General features: G+C 38.4%; 1 protein-coding gene across 2 annotated transcripts in view; it reads left to right on the top strand.

Annotated features, from left to right (window-relative positions):
• The window catches only part of RBM33 (RNA binding motif protein 33), a 137,323-nt gene that overhangs the window by 43,406 nt on the left and 76,533 nt on the right, over positions 1-17,384 (top strand). For both annotated transcript variants that reach the window (XM_075550182.1, XM_075550181.1), the window contains one exon: positions 13,389-13,560. In XM_075550182.1, coding sequence (XP_075406297.1) covers positions 13,389-13,560 — 172 coding nt within the window. The remainder of the gene's footprint in view (positions 1-13,388; positions 13,561-17,384) is intronic.

Below are 17,384 nucleotides of genomic sequence, written 5' to 3'. Positions count from 1 at the left end.
TTCGGAGGCATCAGTTTTTCTTTGGCCATCCTTATTCATTGTCTGCTTTTGTGTGCCTGTTAGGTGATGGAAACTACTGTTGCTTGTGTAAGGTGTACCTTGATCTTCAGAGTGACGTCTTGCTTTTTAACACTTTAAGATTTATTGCTGCTGATGTGCACTGTGCAGTCCACTCATTCGGTTTCCTGATTGCTGCTCCCATGAGAGTTCATCGTGAGTTCAAGTAAAATGAAATATTTGACAATTTTAATAATTTTTCAATTTATCATGATGCTGCTTATTGGTCTAGTTGTGAGGATTTTTGTTCTTTATATTGAGGTATAAGTCATATTGAAAGCTAAAATGGTCTAATAGGTATTACAATATATCATGTGATATAATATCTCTATTGTGATCTAAGATATATATGATGAATGGATCATATACCTCATATATAAACACAGACTGCATACAAAGCTAAAAACACTCTCTTTGGCCATATCCTTTCTTCCCTCTCTCTTTTTAAGTTTGAAATTTAGAGACAAGATACAAGATCTGTTCAGGGAATCTTCATTTGTGCTTACATAGGTACACACATGTACACACATTTTATCTGAATGAAACATTTGAGAGGAATGGTGGATACAATGTCTATATCCTTGAATTCTTAAGCATGTATTTTCCTCAGAGATAATATTTCTATGTAATTGTAGTACAGCCACCAAAGTCTGATAATTTTCCTTCTTGCACTATTATAATCTAATCTACAGGCTTTTACTCAGTTTTCTCCAATGGTCTATTTTTAGGGTAATGGGTCACACATTTCATTTATCATCATGTCTTTTCAGTCTGAAATTGTCCCCCACTCTTTGATTGGTTTGGTGTTTATTCATGATTAAATTGTTTTTGCATTTTTTTGGCAAGACTATCACAGAAAGTGATCCAGTAGTCTCATTGTGTTCTGTCATAGGAAAGACATCTTGTTTTTCTTGTTAATTTTGAATACTTGGGTAAAAAGGCATTCTTAACATTTCTTTATGGTAAATTGTTACTTTTCCCCTTTGTAATTAATATTAATTTGCAGTGAGGTAACTGGGACTTCATTAATTATATTATTCCTTAGCACATTTCACCCATAACTTTAGCATTCACTAGTTGATGATTGTTGACTTAAATCAAGTATTGCTAAAATAATTGCCAAAGGGCGATGATATAGTTTATTGTGCCAGCCTGGCCGATAAACACAAGTAGGGTTAACTGAAGGGCAGAGGGATAAATGGCTCGGTGAGCCTCACCTTGGTTGTTCTGTGCCTCAGTTTAAAGGGGTACACTACCTGTGGGATGCCTAGCCTGTGGACTGTGTCGCTGTAAGTTGAGGTCCATTTAAGCCCACACGATTGGAATGTTCATCTCTGGAGCAGGGTACTGACAGTTGATGACAGTTGGGGACCTGCCTTGCTGTTTGCTGCCTGGGTATATATAGCCCAGCTCTCTCTACAGAAGGGGACTGGCACCTGGCAGCTCTCAAAACTTGAAGGACTGCTAGTGTCTCACTGCTTTATAATTTAACTGTTAATTTCTTGTATTATCGACCTGTATATTATTTAACGGTTTATTTCTTGAATTATATATCTACCTTTATAAATATATTTATATATAATTACTAGCAATCAGGTTTGTCTCTCTAGAGAACCCTGTCCAATACAGGCGATTTTTTTGGGAAAATTCCATTTTACATTTTTTTTAGTTGGTGTTATACTGCAGAAAGAATTTTCTTTTGCAACCTACTTCCCTACAAGTGGATTCCTGTTATAGTCACTAGATTATAATCTGCTACTGCCACTATTTGTGTATTTAGTTGCAAGTTTTAAAATGTATTTTGAGAGGATTGCAAGTGTATTTAAAACTTGCAAGAACCATACAAAGAATTTTTGTACTCCCTACCCCAAATGAACTTTTTTTTAAAATTTAAAGATCATTTTATTGAGGCTCTTACAGCTCTTATAAGAATCCATACATCAATTGTGTCAAGCATATTTGTACATATGTTGCCATCATTAATTTTTAAGCGTTTACTTTCTATTGAGCCCTTGGTATCAGCTCCCTTTTTTCCCCTCAATGAACATTTTGTGACATTTCCTCCATAATCCTTTTCTCTCTCTGACGTGTAACTCTTCAATATATACCTCTCCCAAACAGAGGATACTCTTTATTGTGAAGTATCCCAGACAAAAGGTCAACATTGATGTAATGCTTCTATTGTTCCACACAGGGGACCCCTGGGGCCAAAGTGAGTTATGTGTTAGGTTGCTAACTACAAGGTAGCAGCAGTTCTAACCTAATAGCTACATCACTAGAGAAAGTTGAGGCTTTCCTGCTCCCATAGATTTACAGCTTTGGAAACCCAGAAGGGCAGTTGAACTCTGCCCCTAGTATCACTCTGAGTCAGAATGGACTTGGTAGCAGTGAGTTATTTCACATACTGATTCTGAGTTAGCCAGCTGCATTAACAATATCAGTTTTTCTTTTCTGGTCCGAGCTCCTATCTAGGAATATGCGTTGCATTTCAGAATCTGTTTCGTTAGCCCTTTTATTCTGCAGAAGTCCTTTGGTCTTTCCCTGCCTCACATGCCTTTGAAAGTCTCTGAATCGGACCTTCATTTTGGAGAATGGCATTCAACCAGGATTGATCCTGTTTTCCTCGTACCATGCATCCTTGGCCAGACGACCAAAGAAATGATCCTATACTCTCACTCAGAATCAAGCTCGGGATAGCATGCTGATTGCTTCTAGCGTATTACTACTTCCAGCTTTCATACTTATATCTGTTCATTCTGCGTTTATTTGTAGTTATTGAAAAGCATGATTTCACACACTTTTCTCCCAACAGTTAGAGCCTGGCTTTCACTTGCCCCACTGTATTTGTTTACTTTCAACCCCTCTTTTATAATTGTTTCTGAAGCCCTCCTTGGCTGCTGTCTGACTCCAGTCTTTCTGGGTCTGAACTTCATTTGGGTGGTTTCTCTGAGCGCATCATCTTTATTTTGCCTGGTGATGCCCATTTTTCTTAGATACACACCCTTCCCGAGTCATCTGGAATCACTAGTTGGTATAAGGAACCCTGGTGTAGGGGATTACAAGTTAGGCTGCTAATATCGTGGTCAGCAGTTTGAAACTTGAGCTGGTTTTCAACATTTTCTGTATTTTTTATTTGCTTTCTTTTGTTTCTATTCGTTCATATTATTAGGGTTTATCTCAGAGGTGTTATGTCATTGGACGTCACCCTCATGAAGTTGTTAGATGTTTTTCTGTATTTCAGTACATGAAACCCAGGATTGATGAAACTACAGGGACAGCAAGTAAACTAAGAGGAGGGGGTGGGTAGGTGGGGAGAAGGGAGATGAAGTCACGGAGTTCAGGAAGAAAAAGAATGTTTGGAAACCGATTGTAATAGCAATTATACAATTCTGCTTGATCTGATTGAACTATAGAATGATTTAAGTATTAACTCCCAATTAATAATAAATTAAAAACAATAAAGCAATGATTGAAAAACCCTGAGAACTCTTTTAAAAAAACCTGGAAACATGGACAGCTCTTCAGTTCCTTCTTACCTCAGGCACCTGTCTTTTTGGGCTCCAGCACTTTTGAGAATGGGAAAATATTGTGGGTTTTCGTGTTAAGATAACCTTGTGAGGTACTACCTATTGTAAAGCAACTAAAATTATTCAACTAAAGCTTTAACATTATATGGGTGTTTTCTGGAAGTGACAGGCCATTTCTTATAGATTTACATACTTCAAATTTTAACTCAATTGTATTCATTAAAATATTAAAAGAGCATGGCTATCTAAAAATAGTAGTCTTGACACCTATTTTCATTGTCTTCAGAAGGCAAGTTTTAAGAATTCCTGGAATAATTTCACATTCATTTTTTGTAAATTTTGTATTTGTTAAATTAATAAACAATGAATCCAGGAAGACTATTAATCCATTGAAATGTTCTAGTCAATAGGAAGCAGGATAGGAGGTTTGTGAATTTGTTGCACATATAGACTCTCAGGATGACATTATGACTTAATATTTCCTCATTATGTGCCATCCTGGTGGAGGTGGTAGTGTCTTTTCTCTCAAGTAAGGAAGTTTGGAGGAACATTAGTTAGTAAAAAGACCAATTAAAAATGGAATTTGTATTAGGTGCAAATTTAAATCACAGAATTTCAGACTTAGAAATAATAATTTGGGTAAAGGTGAGATCCCTACTTTATAGCTTGTATTAGTATGGATCTCAAATTGATTAAAGATTTCAGTGTATTACAAACAAAAACATACACTGCAAATTAGAAACCAAAGATTGTAGTCATAGTGTTTAAACTAAGACAACTCAAACTTACTGCCATCAAGTTAATTGTGGTTCTTAGCAGCCCTGTGGGCATTCTGGCCACCATCATCCTTCCATACAGCAAGCAGCTAGTGGGTTCAAACTGCTGACCTGTTGGTTACTAACCCAATACCTAATCCACCGTGCCTTTCAGAGGTGATTCCAGTCCAAACCAAACCCACTGCCATCAAGTCAATTCCAACTCATAGTGATCCTATATGTCAGAGTAAAATTGCACCTTTGAGTTTCTGATGCCTTAAACCTTTATAGGAGTAGAGAGCCCATCTTTCTCCGGGTGAGGGGCTGGCAGAGTCCAACTGCTCATTTTGCAGTAAGCAGCCCAACAGAAAACCCACTCTGCCACCAGTTCTCCCCCAAAGCTCCTCCCAAAAAAACCCAAACGAACTGCTGTTGAGTCGATGTCAACTCACAGTGACCCTATAGGGCAGGATAGGACTGTCCCTGTGCGTCTCTGAGACTGTAACTGTTAACAGTAGAGGGTGCTTTCTCTTGGCGCTGGTTTTGAACTGCTTACCTTGAGGATTGCAGCTCAGCATTGAAATCACTGCCACTGGAGCTCAGGAAGCTTACCAAATATTAAAAGTTCACGTATTATTAATTATAAAAGTTAAATAGCTTGAGAACCCTGTATAGATTTGCTGTGTGGTGCCTTGATGGCAACGAGTTAGGTTTATTTATTTATTTATTTGGTTTTAGAATTTGAATTTGGTATTGGCCCTCACTTGGTAATTAGATATCCAGGCTTTTCCCATATTTTCTAATGTGGATGCTTTTATTATGGTCTGCATTCTATGCTGTGTATAATAGGAAGATAGACGGAAAAAACAAACAACCAACTAACAATTCTGCCTCTTTAAAGACATTCCTGAGAATTCTCATACCACTCTTCTGTAAGTGTATCCAGATGAGACCTCAGTCCCTTGATTGCAGCACGGAGCGCTCATGGATGTAGCGTTGCGTTAGGTGGCAGTGTGCTGAGCTAATATTGGAGGCTTTATTAGTCACAAGCAATGGGGACTGAGTAACACGAAGCTGTGAGTTGTGTCTTCTCCTGTAGACACTGCGTATTGTTGTGTTGATTACTCATAGAGATCCCGAAGGACAGAATTAAATTACCCCATAGCATTTCCCAGGCTGAAATCTGTGGGGCAGATGGCTAGATCTTTCAGCCAGTGGAGCTGTGAGCGGGTCAGACCTGACCTTTGGGTTAGGAGCTGAGCCTTTAACCATTGTGCCACAAGGGCTCTTTATTCTTGGTATGAGATTTAAAGGGGAAAGAAAATTGACCTGGCCACATGAAACGCACCAAAACATTGTAAATAATCCAAGCATGGCAGATTTAGGAAACATACTTACTTGAGAACCTAAAGACTAGTATATCCAGCATATAGTCACTATGTAAGAATTTATATATTCAGTACACAGATGAACTCACCTGTATACAAAAAAGGTCATTGGAGAAAATAAATTCAGAAGCAAAAGAAATAGATATGTTAAAAGATAGTCGTATAAATAAAAATTAAGTAAAATTGAGACTTTTAACCCACTTTAATATTTGCAAAGATAATTGGTCAGGTGGAAAGCATTTGGAAATAGCATTTGTCAGGAGATAATTATCCATGGGTCTCTTTATCTGCCTGCAAGGTTCTGCCAGCCAAGCACTGACAACGTTTTGTCCAGTCTTGTCTTTTCGAGGATGTTTACACAGTGAGAAGCCTCAAACTTGGACATAGTATCTTTCTGGGGTGAAGGGCAAACATGCTTACTGCCCAGTGTAAAAGACCCCAGACATTAAAGCTGGAGGGTTCCTTTCCTGTAATGCAACAAGCTGGGTGTGCAGATGTCACCTGGCACCCTTTGCCCAGTAGGAATGAGACTTGGATAAGAAAATGCCAGCACTTTGGCTATTGCTCACATCATAAGTAATGCTTTGTTTTGTGTCTCTGACCAGTAACTGCCTCCATAGAACACAGGTGCAGGCTACTAACTTGCTGTCTTGGAGAAAGGATAAAATTTGACTTGTGTTCTTCACATTATCACAAGCTTTGAAGCCTGTGTTCTTTAATTCATTGATGACACTTGGAAGACCTTATACTATGTAAGGATTAATCTAGATGTGTTCAAAGATTGTATGTATCAGATATTTGCAGTATTGAAAATAAATGGAACCAATGCACGTTTTGTTAGCGAGTAGTTCTCAACCTTCCTAATGCTGCGACCCTTTAATTCAGTTCCTCATGTGGTGACCCCCCCAACCATCAAATTACTTTTTATTTTTCTATCAGATTATTTTTGTTGCTACTTCATAACTATAATTTTGCTGCTGTTATGACCAGGCGACCCCTGTGAAAGGGTCGTTTGACCTCCCAAAGAGGTCACAACCCACAGGTTGAGAACTGCTTTTAGATGATTAATGAATTATGATATAACCACAGCAGTAGAATGCAGTGTATCAAATGGTGCTTTAGCTCTCTATATGATATGGAAAGATACCCATGATAAATTCAGTAAAAAGAACAAAATAATATAATTCCTTACCCCAAAACACCTTTTGTAAGTTTTCATATGTAATTATTGTATATACTACTCAAAAATTTTTTTGGATAAAGATAAAAATGGTGGTAATAGTGGTTACCTCTCTGAAGTTTTAGATTTTGTACACCAGAATTACAAGGTTGCTAAGATTTTGGCCATTTAATTTGGAAGCCAGAGAATTACATTTTGTGAAAATATAGCTGCTGTGCTTTCTTAAAAAACAAAACAGATGCATGCATGCACTCCTGCATTCCCTCACTGCCATCTCTAGGAGAGGGTAGAACTGTCCCCACGGGTTTCTGGGTGACTGGTGCTTTTGAACTGCAAACCTTGCGAGTAGCAGCCCAATGCATAGCTACTACTCTGCCTATTGTTTTCTAGTTGCTGTTAATTCTGATACAAAGCTTCCCAAGGGTTATCTTTGATAAAGTTTTCCTTATAAATCCATCCAGATCAAATCTTTGTTATACCATCTGTTTGCAGGGGAGATGGGATGATAATTTGCTTTCATCTTTTAAACTTGTCTTCTAGCCACAAATACGTTGGTGTCTTGTTTCCTTGCTTATGGTAGAATTCCTAAATTAAAAAGATAATTATTGAAAACTTGATGTACAGTACTATTTCAGTATCTTTTGAAATTGGGGGTGGTCAAATATCATCCCATCTATTTTAGTAATTATATAACCCTCACGTATGAGCATTACTTTTAATTTGCCATAAAATCTTGCACTTTTATCTTCTTAGTTCAGAGGTCCTCAAACTTTTAAAAGAGGGGGCCAGTTCACTGTCCCTCAGACCTGTTGGAGGGCCAGAATATAGTTCTTAAATAAAGCTATGAACAAATTCTTATGCACACTGCACATATCTTATTTTGAAGTAAAAAAACAAATGGGGCTACAACACCTGACGGGCCGGATAAATGTCCTCAGCAGGCAGCATGTGGCCCGCGGGCCGTAGTTTGAGGACGCCTGTCCTAGTTCTTTGACCTACATTCTGAAATGTCAGCAGGATGTTGCTAAACCCTCTCCCTTGGTGCCGCATCTCATGTTACAGTGTATACTGCTCTGGATTTCAGAAAGCAGGTAGAAAGCATGCTCCTTAGGATCTTCCGATAACTTCATTCTCAGAGCTGTGTGAAAGATTCTTATTCGAAGTGAGCTTATTGTTGTTAGTTGTCATCCAGTCAGTTCTGGCTCTGTTGTCCTGTATATAAAAGAATTCAATACTGACCTGTTTTGTGGCACCACATCAATCCACCCCCACCCCATTTAAACAATATTTTATTGTGAATTAGGTGGGAGTTTACATTTCAGATTCTAAGTTTTGTATTAAACATTTTAAATTATTTATCAACCTACCCACGCCCCCCAGTAGCTTACTCTGAGCTGCTGTCTCCCCCCCCCAATTTGATTTAATATCTCTCTTGTGGATTACTATCCCTGTCATTCAAGTTCAAACTTGTCGGTCTTCTAAACTATTGCTTTATCTTCCTTACTTTCCCTTACCCTCTTTGGTAACCGTAACCTTCAAAGTCTGTTCCCTTTGTAGTAAAACTCTTTTTATTTTTTCCTTTATGTTACAGTGGTCTCACACAACATTTGACCTTTTGAGATTGACTAATTTTACTTGACATAATGTTCTCCAGGTCCATCCATGCCCATGAAGTGCTTCATGGTTTCATCCTTTTTAAGGGATGCACAATATTCCATTGTGTATGTTTACTAGAGTTTCATTATCCATTCTTCTATATCAGTTGGGGAACCTTTTTTTTGGCCAAGCGCCATTTGGAATTAAAAATATTGGCAACTAAGAAGCCCAATTTTGATTGTTCCAATAACACATTATTGGTTGGCTAATACGAAGAAATCACTACTCTCAAAGTAAATATCAAGCATTCCCAATTGTATTGCCACATTAGTGCCAATTGTGTGCGTGTTTGGTTAAAAAGGCTTGTTATTTTACTTTTTTTTAAAACATTTTGTTGTTAATTGAGCGATGGCTTACAGAGCACAGCAATTTTTTATCCAACAGTTGATATGCATTTGTTTCATGTCGTTGATTACAATCCCCACAGTGTAACACCGTTTATCCCACTTTCTCTCTGTGTTTCCCATTTCCAGTCCTGCTTTCCCACACTTTTCGACTCCTTTGATCTCAAATGGTTGATTTTCTTATGAATGTGTTCTTTCCTAAACTGTACCTCCTTAGTGTTATCTTTCACATAATAGACTTGTCTCTTGTTCCATTTTCCCATGACATCTTGGTATCTCAATACTTTCAAGAGGTGATTTGCAGCTGATCTCCCCATTGCAATGTATTATTTGGGTTCTTGAATACTGCATTCATGAATATTGATAGTAGATCTAAGTAAAATGAAATTCTTTCCCCCCCCCATCCTTTTATTTTGGTCTGTTTTTGTCTTCTTTTAATAATCATTTTATTGGGAGCTCTTACAGATATTACAACAATCCATCATTCATTTAGATAAGCACAATTGTATAATTCTTGCCATTATTTTCAAAACATTTTCTTCTTGAACTCTTTGATTTTAGCTTCCCTTTATCCCCTCCTTCCCCTGCGCTGTCTTTCAGGAATCCTTATGTTATAAACTTAAAATTATTAATATTAGCCGTACTTTATACCATCCACTTTATTTGTTCACCTACAATTTGTCATACAGGTGGGTTTTGGGTCTCCAGTTTGCCTACACTTTTTCACGTCAATTTGCTTGCTTGTTTTCGAACTTATGATACCTATTCCAGTCAACAATTCGTGAATACACAGGCTGGTGTGTTTCGTCTGTGTGGGCAGTTGGCTGCTTGTTTAACTACAAGCCTTTAAGACCCCAGATGCCATTTCTTTTAATAGCTGGGCACCATCAACTTTCTTCACCACATTAGCCTATGCACCCATTTTGTCTTCAGCGATCGGTTGGTAAATTATCATATATTGCCACATTATTAGAATGAGCTGTTCTTGTACTGAGATAAGATTTAAGTAGAGGCCCAAAAGTCCGTCTGTTTCCTTATTGTATTTACACACACACATTGACTAATGCGCCTATCTTTATATACTTATATATTTACATATCTATATTTATACCTATGTGATCATTGCTTTCTAGTCCTTTCATCTTTTTCTTTCTTCCTGTCCATTATATTTACCTTTCATTCACCTCCCTGTCATTCCTTTCATATACATTTCAATTGATCGAGCACGATCTGATCTGAATGCTACACCCTTCTCCCAGTTGGTTTTTATCCCTTGCTATTTCCCTGCTCCTGCTGTTATTGGCTCCTTGCTCACCTCCCCATAGCCAACCACCAAACTTTGGTCCCCTTGCTGTCTCCTTAAAATTGCTTATCCTGCCTCTTAAATTTTCCGATCTACTTACAGGAGTGCCTTGCTGGTGATTCTACCTGGATACCATCTGGACTCCTTCCACCTACAATGAAAAACATTTTTAACTGTCCGGTTGTGAAGATTTTTGCTTTCTTTCCATTGAGGTGTTATTCCTGCTGCAGGCTGTAGTTTTTATCTGCATCAGTAAGTGCGTCAAGTGCCTTCTGGAAGCAAGATTGTGGCATCTGCATATTACAGGTTGATAGTGAGCCTTCATCTAATCCTGATGCCACATTCTTCCTCAGCTAATTCAACTTCCCCAGCATACATATTGAATAAATATGATGAGAGGATACAACCCTGACACACACCTGTCCTGATTTCAAACCATGCCATAATACCCCCTTGGTCAGCTTCTTGTTTTGGGTACAACTTCCGCGGGTGCTCAATGAAATATTCTGAAATTCCATTTTTTGTAATGTTATTCATATCGAATGAATTATTGCAACTGATTTTTAATTATCTTTAGCAGAATTCTACCTGCATTTGATACTAATGATATTGTTTGATAATTACCACATTCTGTTGGGTTATTAACGAACCCTTTTAGCTTAGTAGACTACATGTGGGGCTGCTCACCACAGAGTTGGCAGTTCAAGCCCACTACCCACTCTGTAGGAGAAAGATGACGTGTATAGTGGTAAAATAGACATACTGTGACATCTTACCCAGCTACATTTTTAACTGTGACTCCGTGGCATTAATTATATTCACTGTGTTGGATAGCCATCACATCACCATCATTCATTTTAAAACATGTTGAAGCTCGTAGGCAGAAACTCAGCCGATGGATTGATTTATTTGTCTATTCTAGATATGTCATGCCTTGTTATGACTGTGTCACTCAGCATAGGTTCATCCATGTTGCAGCATGTATCAAAACTTCATTTCTGAATACTGCTAAGTTGTATCAAAATTTATCCCGTTTTGTTTATCCATTCATCTGTTAGGAGACACTTGGATTGTCACCATCTTGTGGTTATGTGAGGGAAGTTTCCATGATGTCCCAGCATCTATTGAAGTTTCCGTTTTTTTTGTTTGTTTTTGCTTGTTTGCTTGTTTGTTTTTTGGTGGGATAGATAGCTAGGAGTGAATTTGGTAGCTCTATGTTTAAACTTTTTGAGGAACTGCCCAGTTGTGTACTAGAGTGATTATGCTAATTTACATTTCCAACAGCAATGGATGAGTGGTTCATTTTACACACTTGCAACTTGCTAATTTTGGTTTCTCTAGTATTAGCCAACCTAGTGTACGCTGATAAAAAGGATGGGGTGTTTGATGAACACAGGCACCCAGCCCCTAGGTAGGGTGTTGGAAAGCACCCAGCTGCTACCCAGAAAAACAGTTGTTTTGCTTCTGTGAAGTTACAGCCGAGAAAGCACTTGGGACAGTTTTACTTGTCACTGTGATTTAAGAGCCAATAGTCAGTGTACCCAACAACAATAGTGGCGGGTGGGACATGGTATTTTATTGTTTTTTATTTGTATTTCTCTAATAGTCATTTAATAAGTAATGATTCTTAATTTCAGGTAATGGCAGTTTGTCTTTTCATGTCCTTTTTGGTCATTAGTGTATTGGTCATGTGGTCTTTTTTGGGGAGACATGCCTCTTAAGCCCTTGGCCCAATTTTTAATTGGTTGTCTTTTTGTTGGGTTATATAAGTTCTTTATATAATCTGAATATTAAGCCCTTAGCATATACATTCTTACCAAATATTTTCTCCCATTATGTGAGCTGGTTCTGTACTTTCTTGATAAGTCCCTTTGATGCACAAATGTTTCTGACTTTGATGAAGTTCAGCTTATTTGATTTTGTTACTGGTGCTTTTTGTATTGAAGCTTAGAATCGTTGCCAAAGTGGTCGCTAAGCCTTGTCCTTGTGCCTTCTTTTAATAGTTTATATTTTTAGATCTTATATTAAGTCATTGATCTCTTTTGAGCTAATTTTTTTTGTATGTAAGAGGTAGGGGCCCAACTTCATTCTCTTGCATGTGGAGTATATTACTCTGTAAGTAAACTTGTTAGGTGAACAGTGATTAGGGGCAAAAGGAACATGAGCGATGCTGTGCAGTAAGAATTACCGATGTTTGTGTAGAGTGAGATGGAGAAAGTTTTGTGGTTCATATTGATAAAAACCAACTTCTTGCAGTTGAGTTGCTGTTAGCAATGTGATGCCAGCCTAACGCTGCCCCTGAGGGTTTCTAAGAACATCTTTGTAAGAGCCCACAGCCTCACCCTTTCCTGCTGAACTGCTGGTGGGTTGGACACCCGACCTTGTGCTTAGCAGCACAACAGGCAGCCCACTGCGCTGCCAGGCCACCGATGGAGCAAACTGAAAATAAATGCTGGTTTTATCAGACACAGCAACCGAGGAGCAGAATAGGGCTGCTACTTTCATTCATCTAGTCCAGTGTAGTAAGCAGTGAGTTCTAAACAATGGAAATGAAATAGAAAGATGTGAAAGATTGAGGGAAAGGTTTTGGAGGCTCGCTGGCGTGGGAAACGGAAAACTCACAGATTTTGATGATTTACTTTATATTAGGGTCAGAAAATAATTGAGTAAGGGAAAAAAAGGTTTGCAGCCTGTATTATTGGAAGGAATATGATATCTAATAGATGGGGCTACATACCAATAAATTCATTACTGCTAGTATTGGCCATATTGTTAAACAAATGACTGCTTACATAGGGTTTTTTGATAAAATGCACAATCCCTTGCATATTAGTTTTGCACGTATGTGATACACTAATGTGTGCTATTATATTGGCATGTGGAAAAAGGGTAATTTAGTTATGACGTGGACCTTTTTGCAACAGTCCAGAGATTTCAGAATTCTTTATTACATTTCTTTCAGAAGTATATTTTACATGTTAATGGTATTTGGAGTTTTCCTAATACTAAATTTCTATAATCGGCTCAGTGATTCACATATCAGGGAAATAAACCTATAGGTTTACATGTCAAACCTAAACAATTAAAAACATGAAATGGCATTCTTCACACTGAATTGAAAAAACTGTGAACTCAAGTCTCCCTCCCTTTTTGTTTGTCTTCCTGCTTTATAATACAGGGAGGTGTGGAAACGCTGGACCTCCAGAAGGATGCAAAAGAAGAATCGGATGAGGAAGATGATGATGATGAAGAATCTGGGAGATTACGTTTCAAAACGGAAAGGAAGGAAGGAACAATTATTAGACTCTCAGATGTAACTAGAGAGAGAAGAAACATTCCAGAAACTTTGGGTAACTTTTTTTTGCCTGTCTCCCATCCTCTTCACCCCATCTCTGCTTCCTCCACATGATTCATTGAATAGGTTTTAAAAACGTTGACTTTATAGATGCTTGTGGATGTCATCAGACGTAGATGACCCGTGTAAGGCTGGTGTCACATCATAGTACTGTAAAATTCAACTTAGAACTGTAGTCTTTGGATTTACAATGTTTAAATAAAATGTTTAAGATGGTTTTCTTAGTAATTTTGGAATCTGCCTAGAGCTCCTCTCATGCATATAACGTGACCAGGTTCCTGGGTGACCCTGGGGAGATGGCATGGAGATGCCAGCTCAAGACTGGTTTATTTACCCATGCCAAGGTACCACAGGTTGCCAGGAATAATGCTGCACCCGACCACGTTTATTGTGTACCTTTTACTGCCGTAGTGATTTTGTTATTGTTTGTTTCTGTCGGCCATTCCTCTGTTTGATGAGACAAGGTGACTAGTTACAAGAAATAATAAATTGAATATCATTATGAGCAAACAATGCTTTTAAGCATCTATAGAATGTTGCTAATAAAAGACATTTCTTTGATAGTAACTTTTATCCCCTGCTACTCAAATGATGTTTTTTCTAGTGCTCATTTAGAACAATAAAGCAGTTGTTCTAAAATTCAAGTCCTCATCAGAATCTTCCAAAGGAGGGCATTCAAGCAGATTCCTAAATGGAAACGGGATTTTGGACCTGGCTCCCAGCTTTTATGATGCGGCAGGTCTAGGATGGGGTCCTGCGAATTTGCATTTCTGAAAACTTTGAAATTGCCTTTGCTTTTGAATTCATACTTTATTTTTTATTATTCATCATTTACAAATCTTATGGCAGTCCATCATTCACTTGTATTAAGCACACTTGTATATATGTTGCCATCTATATTTCTAAAATATTTCCTTTCTACTTGAGCCCTTGGTATAAGCTCCTCCCTCCCTCCCTCATGAATCCTTGATGCGTTATTTATTACTGTTGTTATTTAGTGTCTTACACTGTTTGTTGTCTTATTTCACCCACATTTCTGTTATTTGCCGCCCTCCCCCCCGGGGTGGGCTATATATCCAACCTAGTGATGGGGTCCCCTCTTTTTCCGCCTCCCGGCCCCCATCACTCTGCTCCCCTTATGATTTTGGTACTCCCACTACTGGAATCCATGCTGTAGAACCAGTGTGTATATAGTACTATCGCAGGGGGCGGGGGGGAAGAGAAGAGAGAACCAGAATGAATTATATTTTCTGTGTCATGGTCTAGATACAAGGGAAGAAAATCATTGGTTGCTATGTTCACTATTCCTTCTCCTCGCTACTCCCTTAATTACTTCTTAAAAAGATTTTATTGTAATTTTCAACTTAAATTTTTCTTTCAAAGTAGCATGAACATGTATTTAAGTAGCTGATAAGAAAGCTGCTTGACGGCCATCTAGCTCAGAAGCAATAAAGCCCACATGGAAGAAGCACACCAGCCTGTGCGATCACGAGGTGCCAAAGGGACCAGGTATAAGGCATCATGCAACAACAACAATATATATACACACACACACATACACACCATAGTGAATGAAGGGGGATGAGCAGAGTGGAGACCCAAGGCCCAAGTGTCGGCCAATGGAGATCCCCTCATAGAGGGGTTTAGGAGAGAAGATGGGTCAGTCAGGGTGCGAGGTAGTACCGATGAAGAACACAGCTGTCCCCCAGATCCTGGATGCTTCCTCCCGCCAACTACGATGATCCGAATTCTACCTTGCAGGACTGGATAGAGCAGAGGTTGTGCACTGGTACATATGAGGGCTGGAGGCACAGGGAATCCAGGGTGGATGATACCTTCAGGACCAGGGTTGTGAGGGGCGATACTGGGAGAGTAGAGGGTGAGTGGGTTGGAAAGGGGGAACCGATTACAAGGATCCACATTTGACCTCCTCCCTGGGAGACGGACGGCAGAGAAGGGGGGGAAGGGAGACTCCGGATAGGGCAAGATATGACAAAATAACAATCTATAAATTATCAAGGGCTCATGAGGGAGGGGGGAGGGGGGGAGGACCTGATGCAAAGGGCTTAAGTGGAGAGCAAATGCTTTGAAAATGATTAGGGCAAAGAATGTACGGTTGTGCTTTACGCAATTGATGTATGTATATGTATGGATTGTGATAAGAGTTGTATGAGCCCCTAATAAAATGTAAAAAAAGAAAAGAAAGCTGCTTGAAGAATTGAAGCTCCCAGGATCTACAAGTTAACAGTAGTGAGCCAACCATATCATACTACTTTCCTAAGTAGAATTTTACAGAGATGTTCTAGAATAGCTGCCTTCCAATAAAAATGTAATTCCCCCTTATGTTGGAAAGGCATTTGTGCCTTCCTTCTCTAAATAGACTTCCACTTTCCCGCTTCTTAAGTCTAAGATTTCCTTAGACCTTTTTCAAGTTATAGCAACAAATTGCTAATTGTAACATTACAAAACAAGCCTACTGGTGCAAAGATATTTGGTTGAAATAAGGTAAAAAGGAAAATCAACCATCACAGCTGGCTGAATACTAGAAAGAAGTAGTAATGTCTGTCTTTCTGTAGCTAGAGAGAGTACCTAAGTGGTATAAACCCCAGTAACTATGTTTGTTACCAAGTGTAAGAAGGAAAACTGCTTGCCAAAGATTACTCAAGGATGTCGCATCTGGCTAGCCGGCCTGGAGGGCCTCTGGATTTCTCATGTACCCTTTCTCTGCGTCACTTTTGATGAGCTTCCCAGTGGCCATGTGCATTTGTAAATCGTGTGTCTTCATCTTCCTCCCGTCCAAGCAGTGATGATGTTTGTTGGTTATTTTATTTTTAAATTTAAAAAAATTATATATATTTGTTTTAAAATGATATCCAACGCTTCTGTGTTCATAGTTTTTGCTTGTTTTATTTGTGTATCCCTTTCAGAATCGTTGCCTAATTTCTTTTTTTCCAAATTCATTTAAATTTCCTTTATTCAACAATGTGCTTCCAAGTCCACCCTCTGAACTTCTACCCCGCTGCTTGCACAAGGCATCTGATAGCGTAATAGGTAATCTGAAGACAAGAGGTTGGGTAGGGTTAGGATTAGTGGTGGGGAAGAACCCCTTTTCTATTATAGAAGAGGGTTTGGATCATTATAGCAAAGCTATTACAAGCAAAAAGCAATTTGATTATATACCATTCTTTTAAACATTTCTAAAAGCACTTCAGTTATATTTATGTACAATGAAATTGTTTGGCTAAGTAATAGGGCAATTTTAATTGTCCTAGTAATAGGACACTAGTCCTTAAAAGTTCTTTTCTTTGTTCCAATATTTGTAATCCCTAACTTAAGAAACTTTAATACTTTAGAAACCTGAATTTTCTAGTCAACAAAAAGTTAATTCTCAACTCAAAAGATTTTTCTGTCTCTAAAAAAATTGGCAAACTACCTTTTTGACTACCTAAATTACTCTCCTACACCAGACAACAGTAAGGAAAATTTTTATTGAGAGAATGCTACAGTATCGTAAACTAGGAATTTGCATAAAGTTTATGTGCTCTTAGTAATAGAAATTTCAGGTTCTGTATAGAAATGACTGGATCCGTTTGTATAAATCTGTTAACCCAGTTTTTGTAATGGGATTGAAATATTTTACCAGAACACATGCATCCTCTCATGATAATGTATTTTGCAGCAACTTTGAACCCTTTGAGTATTAATAATTTTTTATATCGTTGGTCAATGTTAAGAACACCATTCTTTAAAGAGAGCAATGAAGGAATGGTGTGTGTCCCCGCCCACTCCACTTGCTCTCATCGTTAAGTATGGGAAACA

Source organism: Tenrec ecaudatus, chromosome 5, assembly GCF_050624435.1.
Source record: "Tenrec ecaudatus isolate mTenEca1 chromosome 5, mTenEca1.hap1, whole genome shotgun sequence".
Classification (NCBI taxonomy): Eukaryota; Metazoa; Chordata; class Mammalia; order Afrosoricida; family Tenrecidae; genus Tenrec; species Tenrec ecaudatus.
The sequence above is the reverse complement of the archived record's forward strand: the minus strand, read 5'-3'. Positions and strand labels throughout refer to the sequence as shown.